Below are 24,929 nucleotides of genomic sequence, written 5' to 3' on the forward strand. Positions count from 1 at the left end.
CAATGTCTGTTCAAGGGAGATGCCAACAATTACATACACCTTTCCAAAAAGACAAGACACCCTTTGGCAAACCTTCTGAAGAGATGTGTTGCTTCAAAGGATAGAGTTTAGGACGTTCTTAATAACTGCCAAGTACACGTCTCTGTATAACTAAATTTTATTTCTCTATACATGTCTCTGTAGCCGAGCCATGCCCAATCCAATTATATTACAATCTATTTAACAACTGATTGAGCAAAGTTAACCACGCCAAAAGTAAAGCAGCACTTGCACTTTTTTAAAAACAAACAATTAGCACAAAATATGATGAATCCCAATCCATTAATCAAAAGTTTCAATGTCATTTCTTGGTACATCTGAAACGAAAAAATAGCTACACCTAAAACAAGTGTAAAGTTTTACTCCAGGAGCTGAAGGTGGTACACCCTTATATGATTAGGAATTTAGGAGTAATCTTCCCAAAAAAAAAATAACCGTTAGGAATTGACGCACTGCCACCTTCCCAGATGATACAGTAGAGACATCACACGGACATATATAGAGAGGAATCGACGTGTTCAGGAAGCTTTTTGATATCTACTTCAAACCTCTCTTGAACCTGATTAAGAACTTTTGAGTCACTATTAGATGAAATAAAAGTGACTGCAAGTCTTTTGGTGCCAAAACGACCATCCCTACCAACCCTGTGCAAATACGTATCAGCTGAATCAGGCATGTCATAATTGAGCACAATGTTAACGTGTTCAATGTCTATTCCTCTTCTAACCAAATCTGTTGCAACGAGCATTCGTTTATGACCCTCCTTGAAGCCCTTGTAACAAGTCAACCTTTCTTTCTGAACATGGTTATTCCAGCTTGTGATAAATTTGTCCAAGCAACAAGCACAATAAAAAAAAAACAAAATACTTAAAAGAAGATCCATGCACTCTTCAAAATACACCCCTCCCAGTATCCTTTAACATGTAAACTTCAAAACTTATCCACTGATTGTTCACCCAAAGAATCCTCATCTGTTGTATCCTTATCTGTTGCATTATTGTTGTATAAGGAAGATTGTTCACTGGTAGTCAATTAACACCACTACAACAGAGCATGGTTTTAGCAGCGCCATACCCCATCGCTAAAGGTGCCTTTGAGCGTGGCAAAAGATCTGTCGCAACACACCAGATGGCGTTGCAAAGGCGTGGCTAAAAAGTGCGTCTCAAATACTCAAATGCAACGCCAAAAGTGGCGTGGCAAATGTTCCTAGTTTGTTGCGACGCCTATGGGCGCTGCTAATACACTAATTCCGTTGCTACTTCATTTATGAAAATTAAATTAATTGCAAATTTATTTCAAACTATTTGCGGCTTGGCCGCCGCAAAAGAGAGCTTGTAACAACTAGGATGGCGTTGCAAAAGTGATACCTTTAGCTGCACAACTAGGCATCGCAAAAGGCAACCTTTTGCTACACTATTTCCGTTGCGGAAAGTTTGAATTTTTAGCTATACATTTGGCGTGACAACAGACGTCCATAAATTTAGCGACACACCAAGTGTGGCAAAAAGTGTCTACGTTACGGTAGAATCAAATCTTTTAGCTACACCAAAATTGTTATGAATGATATAAATTCGAAAAGCACACTTTATTTGGCAAGAAACAACAATGAAATGGCAAAAGAAATGCATTTTTATTCGCTCATTATTAACTCCACATGTACACCCAAAACATCTTACTTAGGCCACCCCATGTGTAAACAAACGAAAATAAATGTAACTTGAACTAGAGCATATAGTGCCGATAATAAATAGCCCTTTGCCATCCAAAATCTTCTCAAACAAATATCCGAAAAACAGTTGAACAACTCGCGACTCGGCCGACACATTCCAAAATCTTTTGTTTAAATTGTTTCTCAACTTGAGTTCTCGCATGGTACTCTCCCCCGAGTATATCCGATGTTTTTCTCATCATGACTCAATGGTGGTGAACCGGTGACACAGATATTCAAATTTTCCTGCCTTGAAGAGGCATCCGAGAAATGATTTGCTTCCATGCATCTTGAATTGAAAGTCGCATCCGATCATAAGCTTTAGCCGCCTTCAATGGCAATTTCAATATATAACACATAATTTGTATTTGATAATTGCTTTGCTTCCACTCACCTCTTGAAAACTCGGCGCGATTGGGTCATTATGTATAAAATGAATTATCGACACAAACCGCTTAACGGCAAAAATAATGCAATCAAATACTTAAACGATACAACTAATTCTCTCCAAACCCAAAACCATGAAAAGCAAGAGGAAAATTTAAGTTTTGGGAACTTCAAGCCTTTGCTATGATCAAGATCGCCTTCTCCTATCCGTCTTGGATCTAAAATCACAAGGTAACATCTTTGTAATTGAAACCGCATAATGAAAAATCAAAAACATAGATTAACATCCGTTAAAAACAGAGACAGAGTAGATAGTCCCACAACTTTTGTGATTAACGGAGTACGCATACAAAAAAGTTACCATATACTCTTTTTTCTTTTAATGTGGTTAGTCAGTGTTGCCATAATATGTAACTACCTTGAAACCCAAAGGACATGTTGAAATACAAAATGCACCCAACATAACATGGCAACGAGGGGGATAACATAGGGAATTTCTATTGTTCTATAAGGAAGATCGGTTCCCCCCAAATTCATCCTTCTTTGTCATTTAGCATGAGTAAGTACCTACTCGATGTGTTCATTCTTACCTCTACTACAAGGAGGTATTCGCCATCCTCTTTGTCACCTTTAGAAATGAAGATGGGCTCACCGATAAATCTTCGATTTCCAACCCACTAAGTCGAAACCGACTTGTCATTCCACATTGAGCTTTGCAACAATTATCAAAAAGGAAAATGTGGCAAGGTTTGGCAGAACCGTAAGATGTGGCAAAGATAAATGTACTTGTTTTTTCTACTTGAGACCATTGGGTTGATCACAGGAAAGTCGAAGGTGTAGTCCAAAGGTTCAAGGGCTCAACGGAACAATATTTACAAATTTCCTTCTTTGTCAAAGTTCATAGACACCTACATTGTCATAAGATTTAGTCAAACTTTACAACCTGAATTGTGGGATCTTTTTCTTAATCGCCAAAAGATCATTCAATTAAACAGATTACTACATATTCTACTAACATAAGAAACCACAATAACTTCAGTTCAAATGTTTCTAATTTCTAGTGTAATCTGTGTTCTTTTGAAAATTAAAAGAAAATTACCTTCAGATTATTAGAAGGCTCTAAAGAAAAGTACACATCTTATTTGTTTGAGGTAGAAAATATTGGAGTGATTCCATGTGGTGAAGATATGGTTTGTTGGGTGATCCTATTAGAAGTTTTAAATGACAAACATTTTTTTCAGTTGATAATACGATAAACATGGTGAATAGAGAAGATGAGGCAAAGAGTCCACAGAACATACACACAGTTTTAATCACAAAACATACACATGAACACAAAGAGTACCTCCACTAGATGAGGCAGTGAATCCTCTTCACCTTCTCTTGCATTCATAAAAGAAGGGTCCAATGTACCACTTCTCCAAATCATATCCTACAAAATCATGAAAAAAAATTAAAATCCTTGCTTTATGTTACATGCAAATTTTACAAATTACCACTTTGTAGTAAAAGTCAATATTCAGCTAAATAAGAAAAAAAAAGGATCATATCTCGTGGTGATAAAAAAACAGAGAAATAGTGTGATAGTAAAAGAAATTACCAAACATTTTGCAAAAATTGAACCATTGGTAGGAGCAAGCAAAGAAAGATGCACTTGAATTTCTAGATTCCCTTTCACATCCCTCTCCGCTCAAGGCATTACCCACATGTAATAGCCACATCTGTTTTGGAGCCTCAATCGGTACCCTCAATCTCGATCTTCAACAATCTCATTTGGAAATCGAGGAAGCAAGTAAATAGGAGATGTAGATTTGCTATCGCCCATAGACAACGCAGATATCATTGGAGATATCCCACTTAATGCAAGCATTGACCCCCGCAATTCAAATGCTAGACTACATTAATCACTTCTATGCAAATGCAGCATATATAATGTTACAATGGTCCTTCTAAATCAGTGTTTACATAATATTGTGAAATTTTGATTCCAAACTAAAAGCAACTTTCACGCTCGTAACAAATATAAATTGTAATTTGCATGAATAGCTTATCGTAACCAAATTTTAGCACAATGCTAGAAAGCTAATTCATGTATGATGATCTATTTGAGTTTAGGCACTTACGTAAATCAAAACTTGTGTTAGGAACAGTGATAATGTTGCATATCTAAAGTTTAACTCACCAGAATATCGAGCTTAATACGATTCCCCAAATAAAATATAGTGCGTGTCCGTGAAGGCCCAATCATGAACCATCATGTGTTCTGAGATGTTATATGTTTGCTTATTCATTAACTTGAAATTTGAATCAAACTCTACAACAACAAAAAAATGCAAGTTATTACTGGTTAGTTATTTATGACAAAATCGATTATACAATGAAACAACTCAGGAAAAGTTGAAATGGCATATCAGACACACAGGTTAGATGTGATGAACAATACACATGTATACAGGCACAGATAACATGTAAATTATTACTAATAACAAATACAAAAACATACCGTAGAAGGTGAATGTGCTTTAAGGGAGCAACATATCTTCTGCATTAAGAATTCAAATATGTGTGGTGTCATCCCACAGTCTAGACTGGGCTTTACTTCCAACTCGTCAATCTCACCGAGCATTGTATATGTCTTCCCACTTCCCGTCTAGAGAGCAAATCCATTCATACATCAGATGCAAGGTCAAAAAAGAAAAAGACAAGTTAATTATTAAATGTGCTATAGTAAACACTAGGTTGTAAACATGCATAAAAAACCTGACACCCAACTACCCAAGCTTTAACACAATGTACCCAACCTGATTTTTTCTTTGCCTCACTAACAAAAAAATAAATCCCAACCAAATAAACAAGCAAAATGAATAAAAAGTGTAGAAAATAAATAAATAAACTTGGCCTACCTCGATCGTATGCTCGAGAGACGCACTTAGATAATCAGCACCTTAAAAACAAAATATAGAACCACAATAAATAACTTAAGCTAAAGAGGTCTTATAACATTTGATGGATCTAGGTATACATCTTATGAAAAAGAAACAAACTGCATCGTTCAAAGAACAATATGAGTGATATCCATCGTTTCAAAATCACATTTTCTGCAATACTAGCAATTAGGTCAATTAACATATACCATCAAATTATTGCATTACCAATCAAGACAACCAACATCATCACAGTAGCACTCAGATTATGAATATATAACATTTGATATTCATCATTCAATTAATTCCAAATAAATTTCAAGTTTCCATCTTTGATCCAAAAGCCGGTCAGCATCCCAATCCCAATTATAGAAAGGTGAAAACCATGCCATATTAGCTAATAACAAAAATCTATTGATTGCACAACTTCATCATTATTATCAATTCAAAACAAAATATACCCAGACGAAAGAAAACTATTTATTCTAATTAAACAATACCATTACTTGTCAAACAACCCAATGTTCATTCTACCTTAACAGTTTAACAATCCCATACAAACAAGAACTTGCAAAGATCTATCATGAGAAATTCATCGAAGAGATAATGAACCACCTTGAAAGCTTTTGAAAATTACCTGGGTTGAAACCTGTATTTACCTACACAGACCTGCATGCGAATATACAGAAAGAAGATTAGTTCTCGGAAGTAGAGCACTCGCAGCCTAAAACATAAACAGACAAAGTTCCAAGTCTAAACTGATGTCAAACAAAAGATTAATTAGTAAAATTGAAACCCATGTCCATAAATCATTCAAACACAAGAGAACCCATTCACTACAATAAATCACAGAATTTTTTATCAAAAAAAAAACACAAATTTCAACAAACCCAAACTCAAAATCGACACTATTCTAGTGGTGGGCGATTACCTTACAATCAAAACCCCAATCCACAGCCTAAAACCTAATTCAAAGCTTGGAACTTTAATATGCAATATGAGGAAAAAAGAGATCGTGAGAAATCCGGAAAGCTTATCTCAATTATCTTTTTCGGTGGAAGAAGACTAACCTTAATTCGAGGGTGGAAGATTGAAGCCACCTAGCTATAACAATTTTTATATTGAAGAGAGTAAGGGGGGAGGGAGAGAGAAGAAGTGTTTTTAGGGTTTTTATTTTTATTTTTATTTTGCTAAATATTTCGTTTCTATTTTGTTATTTTGTAGGAGCCAAAACAAAAAAGAAGCCCGCTAAAAAATGTAGGCTGTGAAAAAGCCCAATTGTGACGCCTACCTCACCGCAACAAATGTATACCAAAAATTGAGAAAGTTAAATATTAAATCGATAAAAACTTATTGTGATGAATATGGCGTTGCAAATAATTTCACGCATAAATAGTAGCCATCATCTGCGTTGCCAATGTTAAAATCCCTCAAAAAAATATTTATTATTGTTTCTAAAATATCATAAAAACAAGCAGTTGCCACAGTCTAGGCGTCACAATATGTGAATACAAGTAAAGTGGGCTCTCATGGAACGAGAAAGATGTAGCAACGCTAGATGGCGTTGCAATAGATGTGTTTAAGCAACAATTTTTTGGCGTGGCAAAAGGGTGCGTTGCAAAAGGGCCCCTCTGTTGTAGTGCACTATAATAAGTATGTGGTAGCTTTACAAAACAACAACAACAACAACAACCAGCGAATAATGTAAATTTAATTTCTTACTGATTTATGAGCTCTGGACAATTCCTTGCATCTTCGTCACATAAGGAAGAATGTGCACTGCAAGTCAATTACCACTATAATTATAAGTATTTGGTTGATTTACTAAAAAAAAACAAACAAATAATGCAAGTTTCTTACCGATTTATGAGCTCTGGACAATTTCTTTTATCGTGAGTCACTCCAACCTGGTTACAACCATTGCATCGTCTCGCTTTATTTTGTTTCCCCTTCCTGAGTGCCTTCTCTTTTCCCCCTCTTAAACCTTTTTCAGCACCCTTTTGCCCTCGCTTGACTTGGTTCATAGAAATTATTTTTTTCAGGTACTTCTAAACATGTACTATAACCAAAACTTTGACTACCTTTATCCAGCGGTGTTGTTACACTTGTACCACAACTAACCAAGTTGTTAATATTTTTAAGTGCACTACTTAAAACATCAGTAAATACTTTAGTTGCTTCCTTACTTCTAAGGGCTTTATCAACTACAAGTGTAGACATGTGAATTAATTCACTCCGCTTTATAAGATATGATTTATCGTATGTTATCTCAGTTCCACCATCATCAATGACTATCCCTGTCTTTGCTGTTTTACACCAACACATTAAAATGTATTGGTCTGGCAACTTATCAAAATCATGCATCCTGTTCAAATATGACAAAATGTGCCTGCAAGGGATCCCTGAGCTCTCAATTTTTTTGCAAGTACATGAAGCAAAATCCAAATCCTTTTTATATATAATTTCCTGCACCCTAGATTTTCTGCCATTTTTCTTTGAACTTTATAAACTCGACAGCTTTTATTCTCACTAAGAAGCTCAAATCTATAACTCAAACTCTCCCACAACTCATCTTGAAATTTAAAAAACATCTTATGTGTATAAACTTCAACCATGCATACCAAAAAACTGTGGAGCATTTTCATTTTTGGTTTTTCGACCATATCTTTATTATTTGCCATTAGCTTTTCGTGGCGTTGGCGCACAAGTCCCCTACCAAACTGAACCATAAAATCTACCAATGAATTTTCTTTTGAAACATACCTTTTGAAGAATGAATGGGCACTTTCTGCTCGTTGGCTACTGAACATGCCAGCAGAAAAAATATGATTCACATATGCAGGCACCCATTTGGATAAGATATCATACATTGAAAGTAGCCACTTATTTTCATGTAAGCCACTCCTCTTAACCAGATCCGTCCACTTCAAATCAAACACTTCCTTTGTCTCGAATCCCCATATGCAGTTTGAGAACTCCCCATAGTACTCACTGTATTTAGATGTATCTAATTTCTCTGAAAACTTCATTAGTATGTGCCAATACAATACCTGTGATAAAATATACAAAGGCTTTAATATGCACATTTCGAAGGCATTCAGATATTTAAACAAAATGCATGCATAATCTATATATACACTCTCTGATTCAAATATCACAATATCGACAATTCTTACAAAATGGTTCAAACTAACAACGAAAAAATATAGATATGTTTGTGATGACCTAGATGGACATGCTTTAACACGTGAATAATTATAAGCATATATGTACCATTACATGAACATGAACACAAAAATATGGTTTAAACAAAAGCATTATTATAATAAAAACCAATAAAGACAAGAAACAGAGAAATAATTACTTTGCTTAAATGAGTCTTTATACTTAGACGCCTCACCAGACCACTATCTTCATAAAGTTCTCTCACCTTAATTTTACGTACTACTTTTTTTTGGTAACTAATATTACGTACTACTTCACTTATATATCTTCACAATATCACTAATTTGGTAATTCCTATATACTTTATTTTACTTCTAACAAAAGCCCAATTTACGTTGCATTACCAAAACTATTATTTTTTCTAATTCAAATACCAATTTAAACTTGCTAAAAGCATAACTTTATAATACCAGTGAAAAGTAGTTTGAAGCGTCTGAGAAATTGCTTTTGTCATTGCTGGATCCTGATATGTTATAATCATCTTCGGGGCATCACCGGGCATAGCTTCTAAAAATTTGTTGAATAACCAAATAAAAGATTATATAGTCTCATCGTAGAGAAAAGAGCAAGCAAAAAGAACGGTCTGACCGTGATTATTAACCCCGAATAATGCTGCAAGTATCAACCCATACCGATTGATATTGTACGTAGTATTAAAGATGACAACATCACCATAAAATTGGTATGCTCGTCTAGAGGTCGCATCTGCCCAAAAACAACAAGTAATTCTATGTTCATCATCTGCCTCAATTTTATAAGTGAAAGAAGGATTCTTTCCATGCTCCAATTTCATATACTCATGAAACATATCTCCATCATGACTCTTCTTCTTCTTGTGCCTATCCCTTTTCTTATTGTTTAAATCTTTTTGCGTGAAACCGATATGTTCGATATATCCCTCCAGATTGCACTCCAAGAAGGCTAAATTGTTGATGCTATGGTATATTTACCATGTCAAATTGTTGTGTTAAGCACTTTTGGGCATCAGAAACACCACGATGAGATCTTATAAATTGTACTCTACTAGGGGTTGACAACGAGTGAGTATGCCCCTCAAAGAATACAGTAATTGCAAATAGACCAGAATTTAACTTCACCACTACAATTCTTGCTTTACAGTCTTCTTTTATAATACCCCGACGCCTTTTTGCCACAATGTCTGTTATCACTGCACTTTTTCCTTCTTTAAAACAGACGTACTCCTTCCTTATGATTTCATCATCCGTTTTTCTCTGAGACCAACTTCTAATACTAAACCCAGCTACTTTTGTATATGCATTGTAAAAATTCTTAACAACATCAAGTGATTCAAACTCTTGACCCCTTTTAGGCTTGAGATCATGTGAGACTTCAGGACAGTAAATCTTAACACGTTCCGCAAGCACATTCATAGTCTCCATATCAAAATCTTCATTCTCCATTTCAATATCGTCTGACAAAATTCTACCAACATCAACATCAGAAGCTTACAAACAATTAAAGCATAAAATAGAATTGCACATAGTCGATTTTTAAGTGAAATTTATATAGCGGAATATGATATGACCATATCTTCTACTCAAATTATTGAATATGATATGACCGTGATATTAGTTTTGTGAAATCAATTGTATGTCATGGTGTTCACGGGAGAAAATTAACAGTTCATGATTATGTTATTTGAACTTGGCACAATATAGCGCCTAATATTACGTGAAAGAGAACACAAAAGAAAATAACTAGAAAGTTTATAGATACTTACAATTGAAATAAGTCCTTAAAACTGTTTAGTAAAGGATGTAAAGCGGAAGTAACACGCCAAGTTCTTCGGCAACTCGGCAAGTAACAGTCAAGTTTTTTTTTATAAGGCTGTGAAGAAAAAAAAAATGGACGTGAGAGAACCAGGAGAGGACGTGAGGGAAAAGAGAGAATATTTGAGGGAGAGAAAAGAGTGGGAAAGAGAGTCATGAAGGAGTTGAGGAAATATAGGATATATTATTATCTTTTTAGTTATTTCCTTCTTTTTTTATCTTTTTATTTTTGGGGTTTTAAGTTGTAGTGTGCGAGTGCCGAGTGGGGGGGGTTTCCCCCTTTCTCACGTGATGTCCTTTTTTTTTTTTTTTTTTTTTTTTTTTTTTTTTTTTTTTTTTTATTAGGTCTGTATATGTACATCCGTTTATATATATATATATACTCTATATATATACAATTTACAAATGACGACCATTGGCATTTCAAATTATATATATTTAGAGTAGTTGTACTTAGACTCCCTTAATAACTCTATTAGGACTCCATTTCATATGTGGCATCCAAATCTTATTTTCTTTTTCCAAAACTCAAAAAATAAACATAGAAACAAATTAATAACAAATAACTTATCTAATTAAATAATTAAAACAAAAAATAGTATCAAATAAATTAAAAAACTTACCTATATTTCCACAAAAAAAATAAATAAAAGAAAATTAAAGAAAGAAAGAAAAAACCTTCACGCCCAAAAAAAGTTGAGTTGGGTGTCCAAGTGCGAAACAAATCATCATATTTTTTGACCATTTATATACATCATACATATGAACGATTTTTCTGATACTTGGGCATTTTCTCCATCTCCTAAAACCTTATTTTTAAAGTACTTAATTATTTTTTTTAATAATTTTTTTCCTATAATAATTAAGATTGAGATTATATCTACAAATAATTATTCCACGAAACTCAAACAAATGATAGTTACACTTAATGTCACAGTCAATGAGATTCAAAATTTTGTTGGTGTTAAAGTTTTTTTTATTATTTTTTATTTTTTGTTTGATTTGTTCGTGATATAGGTAAGTTTTTGTTATTAATTTGTTACTAATTTGGGTTTTAGTTATTTAATTGAGTAAGTTGTAAGTTATTTATTTGTTTATATTATTGTTTTTTTATTTTTGATTTTTGAAAGAGAAATATAATTTGGATGTCATGTAAGATATGAAGTTCGTAGGGAGTTACGAGTATAAATAGAGTCCCTAATGAGTTACGAGTGTAAATAGATTTTTTGCTATATTTATACCTATAAGTTATAAAAATAAAACAAGAAAATCTAGGAAGGGTACGATTTTATCTGCTTGAATTTGGCGATGTTTTTGTTTCAATTTGAGTAGGTGTCATCCACATATTTTTAACGGGCCGCGGTGCATGTAAGTAGGTAACTATACCATAACACACTTTGTAACTATACTCTTTGGGTCCTACTATTGACAGACTCCAAATTATGTTGGGAAGACCCCAACCCAAATTGGGGTCTGCAATTATGTTGGGGACTACCAGGAGTCCAATACACCCCCCACCAAAACCACATGAATACACAAAAAACTGAGAAACCTGTTATAAACAGTTTCCCATTTCTCTTTTTCTCTTCGTCCTCAACCCTTTGTCCTTCCCAATTTCGTCTGACACTTACTGCACTAAAAAAAGAAATGGTGAAAATCAATGTATGTGGTGGTTTACTGATCAACCCTGTCATAGTGATTACAGAAGTAAGCGCATATTAATCTTTTATTTTAGTTTGTAATTCCTCCCGAGTGTCATTACAAAAAAACTAGAATTGAAATGACTAATGAGTCAATTCTAAGATAGATTTATTCTAGCAACAATGAAATAGAAAAAGTTATTTCACTTTCATTCAGAGAAGCCATTGTGAAACCAAAATAATTAGTCATTGGAGGAAGACGAGGACCTCTCCTGGTGTCATGGAAATCAACCTGCATAGTATATAAATACAAAGCATTACAAACAAAAAAGGAATAACATATGAACTTTTTCTTCAGAGACAGAACATTATACATACTACATGAAAAACATAATCAATAGAAATAATTATTATCTTTATGTGGGAATATCCTTCATTTTTAGTAGTGGTTATACTTCCGAGCATATTGTAACACAGGAAATGCCTCTTTCCAGTTTGAATAGGTGTAGAGCCTGGCTGAAAAGCCTCTTGCATTTTTGGTTTACCAGGTTTCACCAAATTTTGGAGTTTGTCATTCCCATCATCCAAAGTGATAACTATGGAGTTTGTCAACTTAAGAGAGTGGAGGGTTTTTGAGAGTGAAGGGTAATAGAAGGTTACAATAGGTTACATTGATGTAGTTGAGAGGGTGCCTAACACAAAACTTATTTTTTAGGACAATGCCAAACTTGTAATAATATATTTTATTTTTGGAGTCTGCCCAGCACGAAATGGAAAGTGCTCGAAAGCCTACTTTTTTCATTAATACAAATCCTTTTGATAATTTAGGGAAAAAACAACCTAGTAATTATATGAAAAACAAATGAATATTGCAAGATCTATTTTTGGCCTCTGACCCAATTGTAAGAAGCAACTTTTCAATTTGGTGAATATTGGCATTCCTTCGTCCTAAAACTAGAACACTGAACTTTGATCTGAAGAGATGTCTTTGAAATTGGACCCTACTTCCTGATTTGTTTTGGGATTGGAATTGAGAGCGAATTTGTGGACATGCACATTTTTCCTGTCCGCAGGACACCAAATTCTGATTGGTCCACGTCATCAAAACTATCCTTACTCAGCCACATCACCTTTCTTTATGTTTTCTTCTATTTTTCTTAACAAAAAAGGGAAAAAATAAAATAAAAATAAAATGAGTAGAACAAAAACAGAATGAATATGTATTGTACTACTATTCATATTCTCCGTCCTTGTTTGTTATACGTTTATACCACCATCTTCCAGCTCATAGTTATCTCAGGGAGCACCTCACATAAGAATATTTCAACTTTGCAAGTTTGGGTTAATTCGGAATGGGATGCTATCAAATACTATTTTTTTCTCCCAAATTATGTTTGAGAACTAATTTAAAAAGATAGTTTTTAAGGAAGAAGAACTGAAATAAGGTGGTTCTTTCATGGTGACATGAAGAATAACTTACCAAATCACTACCCACACTACTAAAATAAGGGCTTTTTGTGTCACTTTTTAAGTAACACAAAAAGTCACTTGTGTCACTTTTGAAACTAATTCTGAAGTGACCTATAAGCCCCCGATACATAAAGTTCTACCAAAAGTGATACAAAAGCCTTACTAAATGTGTCACTTTCTGTTAATAAAAGTGACACTTAAGAATAGCCTCTTGTGTCACTTTTAAGAAAGAGTGTCACAGTGCTTGTCAAAAGTGATACTAGTTGTATCCATTTTGGACCAGAGTGGGATATAATTTCGTGAAAAGTGACATATTAAGTATACTAGTTGTGTCACTTTTGGACCAGAGTGAGACATAACTACGTCAAAAGTGACACATTAAGTATACTAGTTGTGTCACTTTTGGACCAGAGTGAGACATAAGTACGTCAAAAGTGACACATTAAGTATACTAGTTGTGTTACTTTTGGACCAGAGTGAGACATAAGTACGTCAAAAGTGAAACATTAAGTATACTAGTTGTGTCACTTTTGGACCAGAGTGAGACACAAGTACATCAAAAGCGACACAAAAGCCTCTTAATTCTTATGTCACTTTCGGGAATCAACTCCATGTAACTCGTATGAAAAAGAAAGCGACACATAAAAGTGGTCAGTTGTGTCACTTTTAATAGATATTATGCCACTTTTTCCAAAAGTGAGACAAATGAAAATAATTTTTTTTAAAACTTTTTCTCATTTTTGTATTCAATCGTATTCATTTATCAACCTGCATCCTATACGTCATAACCAAAATCCCATTAACTTGCTTTATGATAGAAACAACATCCACATACATTTATCAAAACATCACAACCAAAATCACTTTAACCTGCTTTATGATACGGAAACAACATCCACTTGAGAAGAAAGAAACAATATTCAAAATAATTAACTTCTACTGATTTCATCGATCAAACAAAGTATTTATCATCTAGTTTGACTCCCAATAAAAAAAGTCATTCCAATACCAAAAGAATCACAATTTAAAAAAATAAAAAATAATAAAAAAAAAAATAAACTACATAGCGCCAATACTATCCTAGCAATATATTAGCTTGCTATGCGCACTTCCAACACCAAAAAACCTAGTTGCCATCTATTCATTTGTTAATCGATTCATGCACCTGCATCATATCATGAAGTGGTCATTCCACTATGACTAGTATATAAAATTAAAAAACAAGTGAATCAAGAAGGGTATATTGTACAAGTAAGAAAAAAAAAATCGATAAGAAAAGTATATATACATAAAGAAAGGGAAAATATGGAAGCCCACTTACCCAAATTAACTACTAAGATAAATTGTTGGATAAAGTCGATGAATTCAAGGTGAAGTTCATCTATTTCAGTGGTGTCACTCTTCTTGCTAGAGAACTCCAATACCTATTCAACGAAAAATATATTATAAATATTATGAAAAATGAATAATGCAGACAAACATTTAATCAACCTTTGAGTTTAATTAAGAAAATATTTTTTTACCTTCCCATATTTAGCTTTAAGTTTTTTGGAATCCACAATGCTCTTTCCATTGTCTATTTTTGACTATACGACGAAGTGTACATCAAGTTAGTATATGTGAAGCAATTGGAATAAAAGAATAAAAAAAGCTACGTATCATTATTATTATTTTTTTTTCCGATAATACATATCATTCTCTGCATTTACTATAGCACAATGAGTATAACATGGTTAAGGCAACTATAGAATGAACTTACCTGTACATTTTTTGACTTAAGTTTTACTGAAGTCGCACTTTTTTTTTGTTGACCACCATCATTTCTCTATATATTAAATATGAGTTTAGTTAAAGAGAACACTCGAAATGTGTAGAAAATCATAAATACAAATTTAAAAGCCAAAAAACTTACCTGCTTAGACTTGGTAATCGCCTGCTGCTTATAATCACTTTTGGCACTATTGGATTCCACATTTTCTAATGACAGTGAGTTGACGAGTTTTGGTCCTTGCTTGAGCAACTCGCTCAACAGCTCTGTCGTCACTGGTGAATTAGTCACACCTTGTTCTTTAAGCACATGTAGCACCAAAATTTTCAACTTCTCGTTTTGAGCTTCTTTCTCTTTCAACTTCGCTTCCAAATCCTCGTGATATTTCTTTGATCTTTTATTAGAAAGATTGAAGTACATAGTGGGAGTGGTATATTGTCCACCTACCCTGACTCGACCACTAGGATCTGGAGTTCCCAATGCCATAGTAAGTATGTCATTCTTTCCTTCTGTTGCCAAAACCCCCTCCTCTACCTTATTTTTCAGCTCCTCCTGCAAAAATAGATAAGAATCCAATATTTCTATCAGTACAAAGGCAGTACAAAGGAACCCAATGGGAAACTGCAGTAGATATGGTTTTGAATATGATGGAAGGATCAAAAAGCAACACAGACAAAGACAATACAAAAGAACCCACTATTTTTGTCGTAGGTAGTAGTAGCATGCATGGGAGATTCACTACAAAATAGGTTATGGTGATCTCAAAAAAATCATGCCAGGCAGTCAAATAGAAGCATTGATAACTTACCCCAAGAACTTCCATAGGTCCCTCCTCAAAGTGCCTCCTAATATTCATCCTGCAAGGAACCCAATACAAGTAAGGAAACCGTTGTACATGTCAACTACCAAGCTAATCATATCCACACATAAATGAGTTATTTTTAACATGCAGATTTTGAAATAAAAAACATCTCACATATATGGAGAAACACGGATGTCAATAATATATTTAACTATAGAGAAATAAACCATAAAGGCATGGATACCTAAGGTGTGGCGTTTCTCAAACTTTAATATATACTAACTCGAGATCCAAAATTTGCTTAGAATTCAATAAAACTAGTAATACTAATACCAATGCTTAGAACAACCACAAACATCGTCAAATAATAATGAAACTTAAAGAAATAAAAATAATATATTATTTTGGGAAGAAGATAACATACCTGCAGCCTGATCATATAGTATTTTGAACCGCCAGATTAACTTAAAGACATTATAAACTCGCAACCCATTTGAGATGATAATGAGAGAGTGAGTAAATAGAGATGGAGTCTCCCTTCTTTTGCATCCCTCCACCAAGAATATCAATGTGCCCTCTTGTTATTTTGTTCCTAATCATATCAATGAGTCAAAATGAAACATCCCATCCCAACAGCAAAAAGTCACCCCAAATCCACCAAAGAAATGTCATCCCAATACTGACCGACTCGTTACGTTCATTGAGGTATGTACTCAATTCGGATTGATGTTTAAAGAAGTGTAAGACTTCTCAAGGGCAAGTTTCTTCATTTGAAAGAAACAAACAAAAACTTTAGTGTACGAGTTGTATTCTTGTGTGTTCCAATTTCCTGTAAAATGCATGGAACCTTTGCTTGTTGCAACAGGGTGGAACAAAAGGAAATCAGGGGAATCAAAACCTGTTGAAACTAAGGTCATGATGATTAGCTTATGTTCCAAAACTTTCTGAAAGCTGAGTGATTGATCCTTATTTTACTGAACTTCTTGGAATCTGCTACTAGCAAAAGAACTGATGAAAGCCCACTTACAATTGCAGCTAATGTTCAGCTGACCACTCCATGTCTAAGAACCATAAAACAAATTTTATGTAAGGTATATACCACTAATAGAAACTACATACATACTTTATAGCAAGACAAAACCACCTAATCTCCTATATTTTACTCCGTTCTCTTGTTAAAGAACTTGCTCGGTTCAAGTGTGTAAGCAAGTCATGGCACAACATGCTCACTAATCCTTTCTTCTTTCTTTTTTTTTTTTTTTTTTTTTTTTTACAGTTAAGATTTCAATAATCAGTTAATCAAGCCTATCATTCAAATCTTACAAGATTTTCAATCTTACAAGATCATGAGTAGAGAAGTAAGCTGCTTCAGAGATGTAATTTTGGCTAGAAGTCTCGGTCTATTGGCATAAGTTGTTAAAACTAAAAGGAAATCAAACAAATTGGACAACCTTTTATTTCATTAACTAAACAATTGATTCCGTGCAATCAATCGATATGGATCCACAAATTATTCCTCTATTAAAAAAAAAAACATGAGAAAAGCACGCGATTACATACCTCTTGTTCATACAAAGGAGAAAGGACTGCATGGCAATTGACTAATGGACCTCATCTTCATACTCTATGAAAGCAATCCTAGGCTTCGCTATCATCCGGACTTCCTTGAAACCGGGATATTGTTCAAACGAAGTTGCAAAGATACCGCTTTCGTGGTTTCATAGGGCAAATTCTGAGTGAATAATATACTATTTGGCGGCAAAGACCTCTTGTTAGCCAGGCTTTCCTTGTCGATGAGAAGCGCCAGGAGCCCCATTACTCGGGCACTTTAGTCATTAGTCAGAAGAAGACTATCGCGGCTCCTCAACCTCTGCGTTTCCTTTTCGGCTTTTTCTTCCTGCTTCTTTTTCTTTTCATTAGGAACAAATGTGCCTTCTGCTTTGGCCAAACATCAGATTGTATCCTCATTGGTTTATCATAAAATGGAAAGTTTTGCATCGAACGCACTGCATTACTAGCAGTTGTAACTTCACTAAACACAACCCATGCTTGGCCTCGAAGTTTAGCTATTTTCAACGTAACAACATCTAGGATTGTTCCATATTGAGAGAACAGAGCATACAGAGATCTTTTCAACTCATCTTTCTTGACTTTTTCATTGAGATATTTTATGTAAATTGTTTGGTTTGGTGGCACATCTCCTGAAAGCATCCTTGCATGCAACCCTTTGTTTTTTTTTGCTGCCAATATTTTTACAAATCTTATTCTTGCCAAGGAGATTCTGCTGCTGAAACCTTGACTGTTGCTGAAACTACTTGCTTTTGATTTTGATTTCAAACTTTCTATGACTCTCAAACTAAGTTATCGCAAGAGATAAACTGAAATGAAATAAAAACGAAAAACAATATTACCTTCATAAAGAGAGACAACTGGAAAGGGAACTGGGACAGAGAACGAGAGATGGATGAGAGACCGCTGGGTGGAAGAGCGCGAGTGGTGTTAGAACGCCGGTGAGAATTAGTTGGAAGGAAGAACGGTGAGGATTCTTCTTGAAGTTTTTTTTTTTTTTTTTTTTTTTTTTTTTTTTTTTTTTTTTTTTTTTTTAACCCTAAAAAAGTGTTCTTTTTGAGTTAATTCTTTTTGGGAGCGAACCTAAAAATATAGCCGCGGGACCAAATCACGACTTTTAATTTCGTGGCATAAGCAATTAGTAGTGTCGCTTATTTATTTCGATAATTTGTTAATTTTATTTTTGATTTTTTTACACCCAGAAGTGACATAGCAAGGCAAACTACTAGTGTCACGTTCAAATAATGGGACACAAAAAATAAAATAACTGTGTCATTTTTTCTAAAAGCAACACATAAGCCCTCATTCCATAAAAAAGTGACACATCAAAATTCTATGTGTCATTTTTTTCTAGTAAGTGACACGAGACAAAAAAAAAAAAAGTGACACAAAAAGTCCTTCTTTTAATAGTACCATTTCAAAATCGAATAATTTAAGACCTCAATTTCATGGCAAATCAACCAATCCTAGCTTAAAAACCACTATGGACATTTCGGACTTCCATCAACACATCACAATAGATATTCTCATCATGCATCTCCCCAATTTGATTATGCGTCTTCGTAGGACTGTAGAACATAGTTAATAGAGAAGAAGACAGGTTATTCTTGTTTTGTAAATTTAGTTTACCTTTTGTTTTTGTTAATACTTAATTCTAAGAAATGGAAAAATAAAAACAAAGCTGACGTGGCTAAGGGAAAGACGTGGACCAATCAAAATTTGGTGTCCTGTGGACAGGAAAAATGTGTATGTCCACAAATTGAGAGTGCCAATTTGTTGCACACTGATTATCCGTGTGCATGTTGACCCTTGCCCACATTCGTCCACGTGTCCTAATGATCCCCCATCATGCTCTGACCCCCAAAATAAGGAGAAAAAAGAAAAAGAAAAAGGATAAAAATAAAAGAAAATAAAACCTATAGTATCTTCTCCTTCAGTCCTCTTGCTCTATTTTTCTCAGTCATTTGCTCCAAACTATTTTCAAATATCAACTCGAACAAATATTATGGTTTTAATTGAACCTCATGGACCATTTATATTTACAAATTGAACTCAATTACCAATTCTAGGTATTAACAGTTCATAAAGCCAGTAAATCACTTAACTCTTGTACCATAATTGTATATATATAATATATAAGTCTCAAATAACAAAAATAATTTGTTTATTATTTTATAAAAGCTACACATAGATAATCTCTCGATCTAGTTAGTGCTCTATCTTCAATCTATTTTTTACCCATGAACCCAACAATACATACAAAGATTTAGTTGCAAATAACAAAACTAGTTTATTTGTTTTGCTTTATACTTCACTAGTTTACTATTTTTTGTATTTTTTTTTTTTTTTTTTTTTGTAATCGATTTTTATTAAAAGCTACATATCAAAAAAAATAGATAATCTCTACGATCTAAAAAAGATAATTTAATAATTTTTTATACTCTAATTATCTTCAATCTATTTTTATAAATTATCACCTCTATTTTGGGTTTACATAATTCACTGAAATTACCCAACAAAAATACATACAAATATAATGAAAAAAATTATATCTTATCGAAAAAAAAAATTGCTGCAAGGGGCCAAATCCCAATAAGCCAAACAAAGAGAGAATACTAGAATAAGGAGTTCTTTTGGGGCGGGTCGGGCCGGGTTGAGGGCCTGAGGGCCAAATTATCACCCCTAACTAGAGAAGAGATTGAGGTGAACAGTCTTAAAAATGTAGAGATGATAACTGATTAACTGGTGAGAGAGAAGGCAGAGAAGCAACTGGTTTGGTTTTCAAAGTATGAAGTGGATCATTGGGACACGTGGGCCAATGTGGGCAAGGGTCATCATGCACAGGGATAATCAGTGTGCAGCAAATTCGCTCTCATTGGAATTTGGATATGCTTGATGGGATGGAGCGCAAGATTATCCGAGGAATTGCAATCAAATTATTTGAGACGTAAGTGTGGCGTATTACTCCTTACATCACTCTTGAAAAGTGAATCATCGAATCATCATTAAATACTTCCAAAACCAAATATATAATCATTCTGTTTTCTACTGTATACAACAGAAAATGAAATCAAACTTAGCGAGGAGACGACACAAACGAAAATTACTGTGTAAAATAATGCTTACAATTTACATAATGAGAAGATCAATTAGATCGCTGGAAAATTTATTTTTCATCAGTTTCAGACACCAAGTAAAAAGAAAAATATTAACGAACTCTAAAGTTTGGGACTGATTTTTCAAATTAATTTCGGCACTGAACTTTGTAGTTCGTTTTGTTCCTAAACAATATTTTTTCTGTCAAAGTAGGTGACTCATCACTCTCCACGACTTGAAGTGGTGGTTATCTGTAAGAAATTCCAAATTAAGGCAGCTGAAAAGAAGAAAAGAGTGGACGTTGAGAGCTGAGACAGATAGGGGTGAAGGGACAATTGACAAGTGGACCAACTTTCTTGAATGGTCCGCAAAATTTAAAACGCACGTGACGGGAAACTCGAGAAAATACGATAATAAAGGTGCTTAAGATCTTAATAATTAATAAAGGGTGCACGATACGCTTTTAGATGGATTATCTCGTGACAATTTTGCTTACTCTGACACCATCCATATTGTTTTTAGGAGCTCAAACTCCAACTTGTTGGGCCATATCTACATGTTAGTCCGAAATTGGTATAAAAAAAAAACATTTTGGATTTAGGTATATTAATTTGATGGCATTGAGCTAACATCTTTTCAGACGTACAGCCTTTTGAAGCTGGGGTTACCTGCCGTGCAAAGTGCAAACCATTTTCCATTAGTTAATTGTCATCTGATGATCCAATTTGGCAAATTGTCCTTACGCTATGCTGTTAATCCTGTTTACATTCGCTTCAAAATCTCGTCTACAATTTTTCAGTCTCAAAATCACGTGTGAAGAAAATAGCCAAATAACAGAAACAAGTCAAGAGCAAGACAGCAAGTAAACTGTAAAAGCCAAAAAAACTCTTCTCTGCTCCTTCATCACCACCAACTTTCTTCTCATCTCTCCTCAAATTTAACAACAAAGAAGAAACAAAAAAACCCATTTCATATCACTACTCAAACACCACTTCTCCAAACACTTTTCATACATGTATCAACTTTTTATGAAGAACATAGTGTGGGAAAAAAACAACTAGTAGTAGTAAGGAAGAGTTTTTTTAAACTGTTAAGAGAGAATTAAGACATGGGTATACCTTCAGAAGATGTTGTTATTATAAACCAATCAGAAAAACCAGCTGACCCAAGTGTTATAACAGTAAACTGTCCAGATAAAACAGGCTTGGGTTGTGATCTTTGCAGGATAATTCTGTTTTTTGGACTAAGCATTGTTAGAGGAGGTGAGTTAGTACTACTTCTTGGTTTTCATTTTTGTTAAAGATTGAATCTTTTTGGTTTTGTTTGTAGATGTTTCAACAGATGGGAAATGGTGTTATATTGTGTTTTGGGTAGTTGGAAAGCCAACTACAAGGTGGAGTTTGTTAAAGAAGAGATTAGTTAGTGCTTGTCCTTCTGTTTCTTCATTTTCTGGGATTTACTATTACAAGCAAGAGTTACAACAGCCAAAAGTCCCTGATGTTTTCCTATTGAAGTTCTGTGGTGTTGATAGAAAAGGGCTGTTACATGGTGAGACTTATTTGTTACTTTATTCTTTACTTTAAACTGCAATTTTCTTGGTTGGGAGGATGAATTTATTCCAAATCTTTATGTAGGATTGTTGAAATATTATTTACGACTTTTTTTTTTTTTGATAATTTTTTGGCAGATGTGACAGAGGTTCTTTGTGAGCTTGAGCTTATAATAAGAAAAGTGAAGGTATCTACCACGCCAGATGGGAAAGTGGTGGATCTATTCTTCATTATAGACACAAGGTATCTACATTCAGAGCACTTCTCTCTACAATTATTGGCAGTCATATATTGCAATTTTCATCCTTCTCATTAAACTTGTGTTTTCTTCATGTCTTTATTACATACTCTGGAAATGTCCAGAGTATACTCTATGCATGGTCTTATGTTCATCCGATTTTTTGTTGACCCAATATCGATTCTCTGGAGATATAAAATCAAATTCTAACTGATTACAATATTTTCGTTGGAGCGGTCAAAATATCCAAATCGTCAGTGGCATATCTCTGGTATACATATAGGTTTCTGCGCGACTGAAAAGAGACAATGATACAGTTGTTTATTTTTTGGTCTTAGTGCTATTGATAAATGTTGAATAGTAATCACTGAATCAAAAGTTATTGGTCTCAAGTTAATGGCACCCAGGGTAAAATATGATATGGTATAAGAGAAATTTGAGGCTAGGGTTTCATACAAACCTCATCTACCTTGAAGTTTAGTATTGGAATGCAACCGTGCTGTATGTATTTATCAAACCTAACCTAACCTAAGCCGAATGAGGTTAATATATTACATAGGTTTGAGAAGTTTAGTATTGGAGTGTTATGTCAATGTTGGTAGTCTAAAGATTTCTTGTAGATTGTTTGACTGTGGTTTACTTTATATGTTTAGCTTAATGGATGGTTAAGAGGGAGAGGTGTGAACTGCATGTTAATGTCCATCAATTCTAACCATTTGAAAAAAAATAGTCTTTTCTATTTTGGTTTTATAAGCCTTGTGTCTTCCATTTCCCCCCTTACTACTTGTATATAATTCTTGACAAATATAGTTAAAAAATTATTCATTTGTCTGAATGGTCTTTGATCAGGGATCTTTTACATACAAAGAAAAGACAGGAGGATACACATGACCACTTGAAGGCATATTTAGGAGATGTGATGATCAGTTGTGAGATTGAATTGGTTGGTTCTGACATAGCCACTTCTTCACAAGGAACCTCTTTTCTTCCACCTGCAATCACAGAGGAGATGTTCAGCTTAGAGTTGTCCAATGATGAATCAAGTGGATCTTCCAACCAGAGTGTATCAGTTACGGCGGACAACTCCCTTAGCCCTTCTCATACTCTCATCCAAATTATTTGTCAAGATCACAAAGGGCTTCTCTATGACATAATGAGAACTCTAAAGGATTACAACATCCAGGTAAATATTACTCAAGGTTCCTTAAAGTTATACAAAACTAAGTTAACTAAACATCACATCCTGATTTTTCTTGTGATCATACATAACAAGAGCGGCGTTTCATGAAATGGCATCTGAAGCCATCTCAGCCCATTACCTTTATTGTGAATACTGGATTATTAACAGTGTGATTGATGTGCTGAACCTGTGATATTTTCTTGCGAAATCACCATCCTAATTAAATTAAGGCCATCCATTGATTTTTAATTTTTGCCAATCTTAGTCTCTTAATTTTTAAATTCTTTTTACTAAATGCTTTTTTATTGTTCTTATAAGAAGATACAGCCGGTTTAATTGTCTATGCGCTCCATTTTTCAATGTTGAAATATACCCTATGAAATTTATCTTTAATAAGTTTTCCGCCTCCCACATATAATATTAATGGTTGATTCTTCATCAGATATCGTTTTTCCTCTAAACCTTATTTACCTTTCTATTATTTAGTTTTCCCTTTTCGTTAATATTGTTTCTGTATCAGATATCATATGGGCGATTCTCCATAAAAGAACGGAGGAAATGTGAAGTGGACCTGTTTGTAATGCAAGTAGATGGAAGAAAAATTATTGATCCAAATAAACAAAGTTCATTGTGCTCTCGGCTGCGTATGGAGCTCGTCCATCCACTTCGAGTTGCTATGGTTAGTCGGGGTCCTGACACAGAACTTCTGGTAGCAAATCCTGTGGAGTTATCCGGCAAGGGCCGACCCCTTGTTTTCTATGACATCACCCTCGCACTCAAGACGCTCAACACATGTATCTTTACGGTAAGTTCTTCCATTTTAAAAGTATTGGAGCTGATTTTGCACCACCTGTACCTCTCTTCATATCAGTACATATTATTAAAGCTATTTTTCCCCCCAGGCTGAGATTGGGAGGCATGTCATTGGAGATCGAGAGTGGGAAGTTTACAGAATCCTTCTTGATGAGGGGGATGGTTTATCTGTATCTTGGAACAAAGTTGAAGGAGAAGTAAGGAAGAAGTTGATGGGTTGGGACTGATTATTATTGTACATACTTCCACTTGGATTCTGCAGAGCCTTTTTCAGTTAATCCTGTGTACAGTATACTTGCCTGCTTAGCCTCCATTAGTAGTCAGGTATTGAATGTGAAGCAAGAGATGTATATATCATGAAAAGGTTAGCTGTTATACTATAGTGGGATTCCACACCTCGATGTACAGTGTTAACGAGCTTAACTTGATAGTAAAGAAACAAAATGTACTCACTTTTGGTGATAATATTAGAATACTTGTGGCATTCCATATATAAGAAGTGAAGGGAATGAAGAAAATGCCTGCATTCTAGAGGATTGAAATTGTAATTTCTTTTGTATTAAAGATATGTCTGGAGTTACAGTAGTTAAAATGAATGACAACGTGGAAGTGGTGGGGAGAGAGGGAAAGGGTTGGTGTTGCGCATTCAAGAGATTTCTGGTTCAAATATAAGTCTAGAACAGATTGTTATAATACTATGCTGGTGGCCGAAGCATATGTCAGAGTTGTC

At 34.3% G+C, this 24,929-nt stretch overlaps 1 protein-coding gene across 1 annotated transcript; it reads left to right on the plus strand.

Moving 5' to 3' along the window:
• The first annotated feature begins 20,942 nt into the window (after window positions 1-20,942).
• Window positions 20,943-24,735, plus strand: ACR10 (ACT-like superfamily protein). Its single transcript, XM_086576691.1, has 6 exons — window positions 20,943-21,680; window positions 21,748-21,966; window positions 22,106-22,211; window positions 23,056-23,389; window positions 23,907-24,191; window positions 24,289-24,735. Exons 1-6 carry the CDS (start codon window positions 21,527-21,529, stop codon window positions 24,424-24,426), a joined length of 1,236 nt encoding a protein of 411 aa, XP_086432817.1. The 5' UTR covers window positions 20,943-21,526; the 3' UTR covers window positions 24,427-24,735.
• The last annotated feature ends 194 nt before the right edge of the window (window positions 24,736-24,929 follow it).

The sequence above is a fragment of the Coptis chinensis genome, chromosome 8, assembly GCF_015680905.1.
Source record: "Coptis chinensis isolate HL-2020 chromosome 8, ASM1568090v1, whole genome shotgun sequence".
Taxonomy (NCBI): Eukaryota; Viridiplantae; Streptophyta; class Magnoliopsida; order Ranunculales; family Ranunculaceae; genus Coptis; species Coptis chinensis.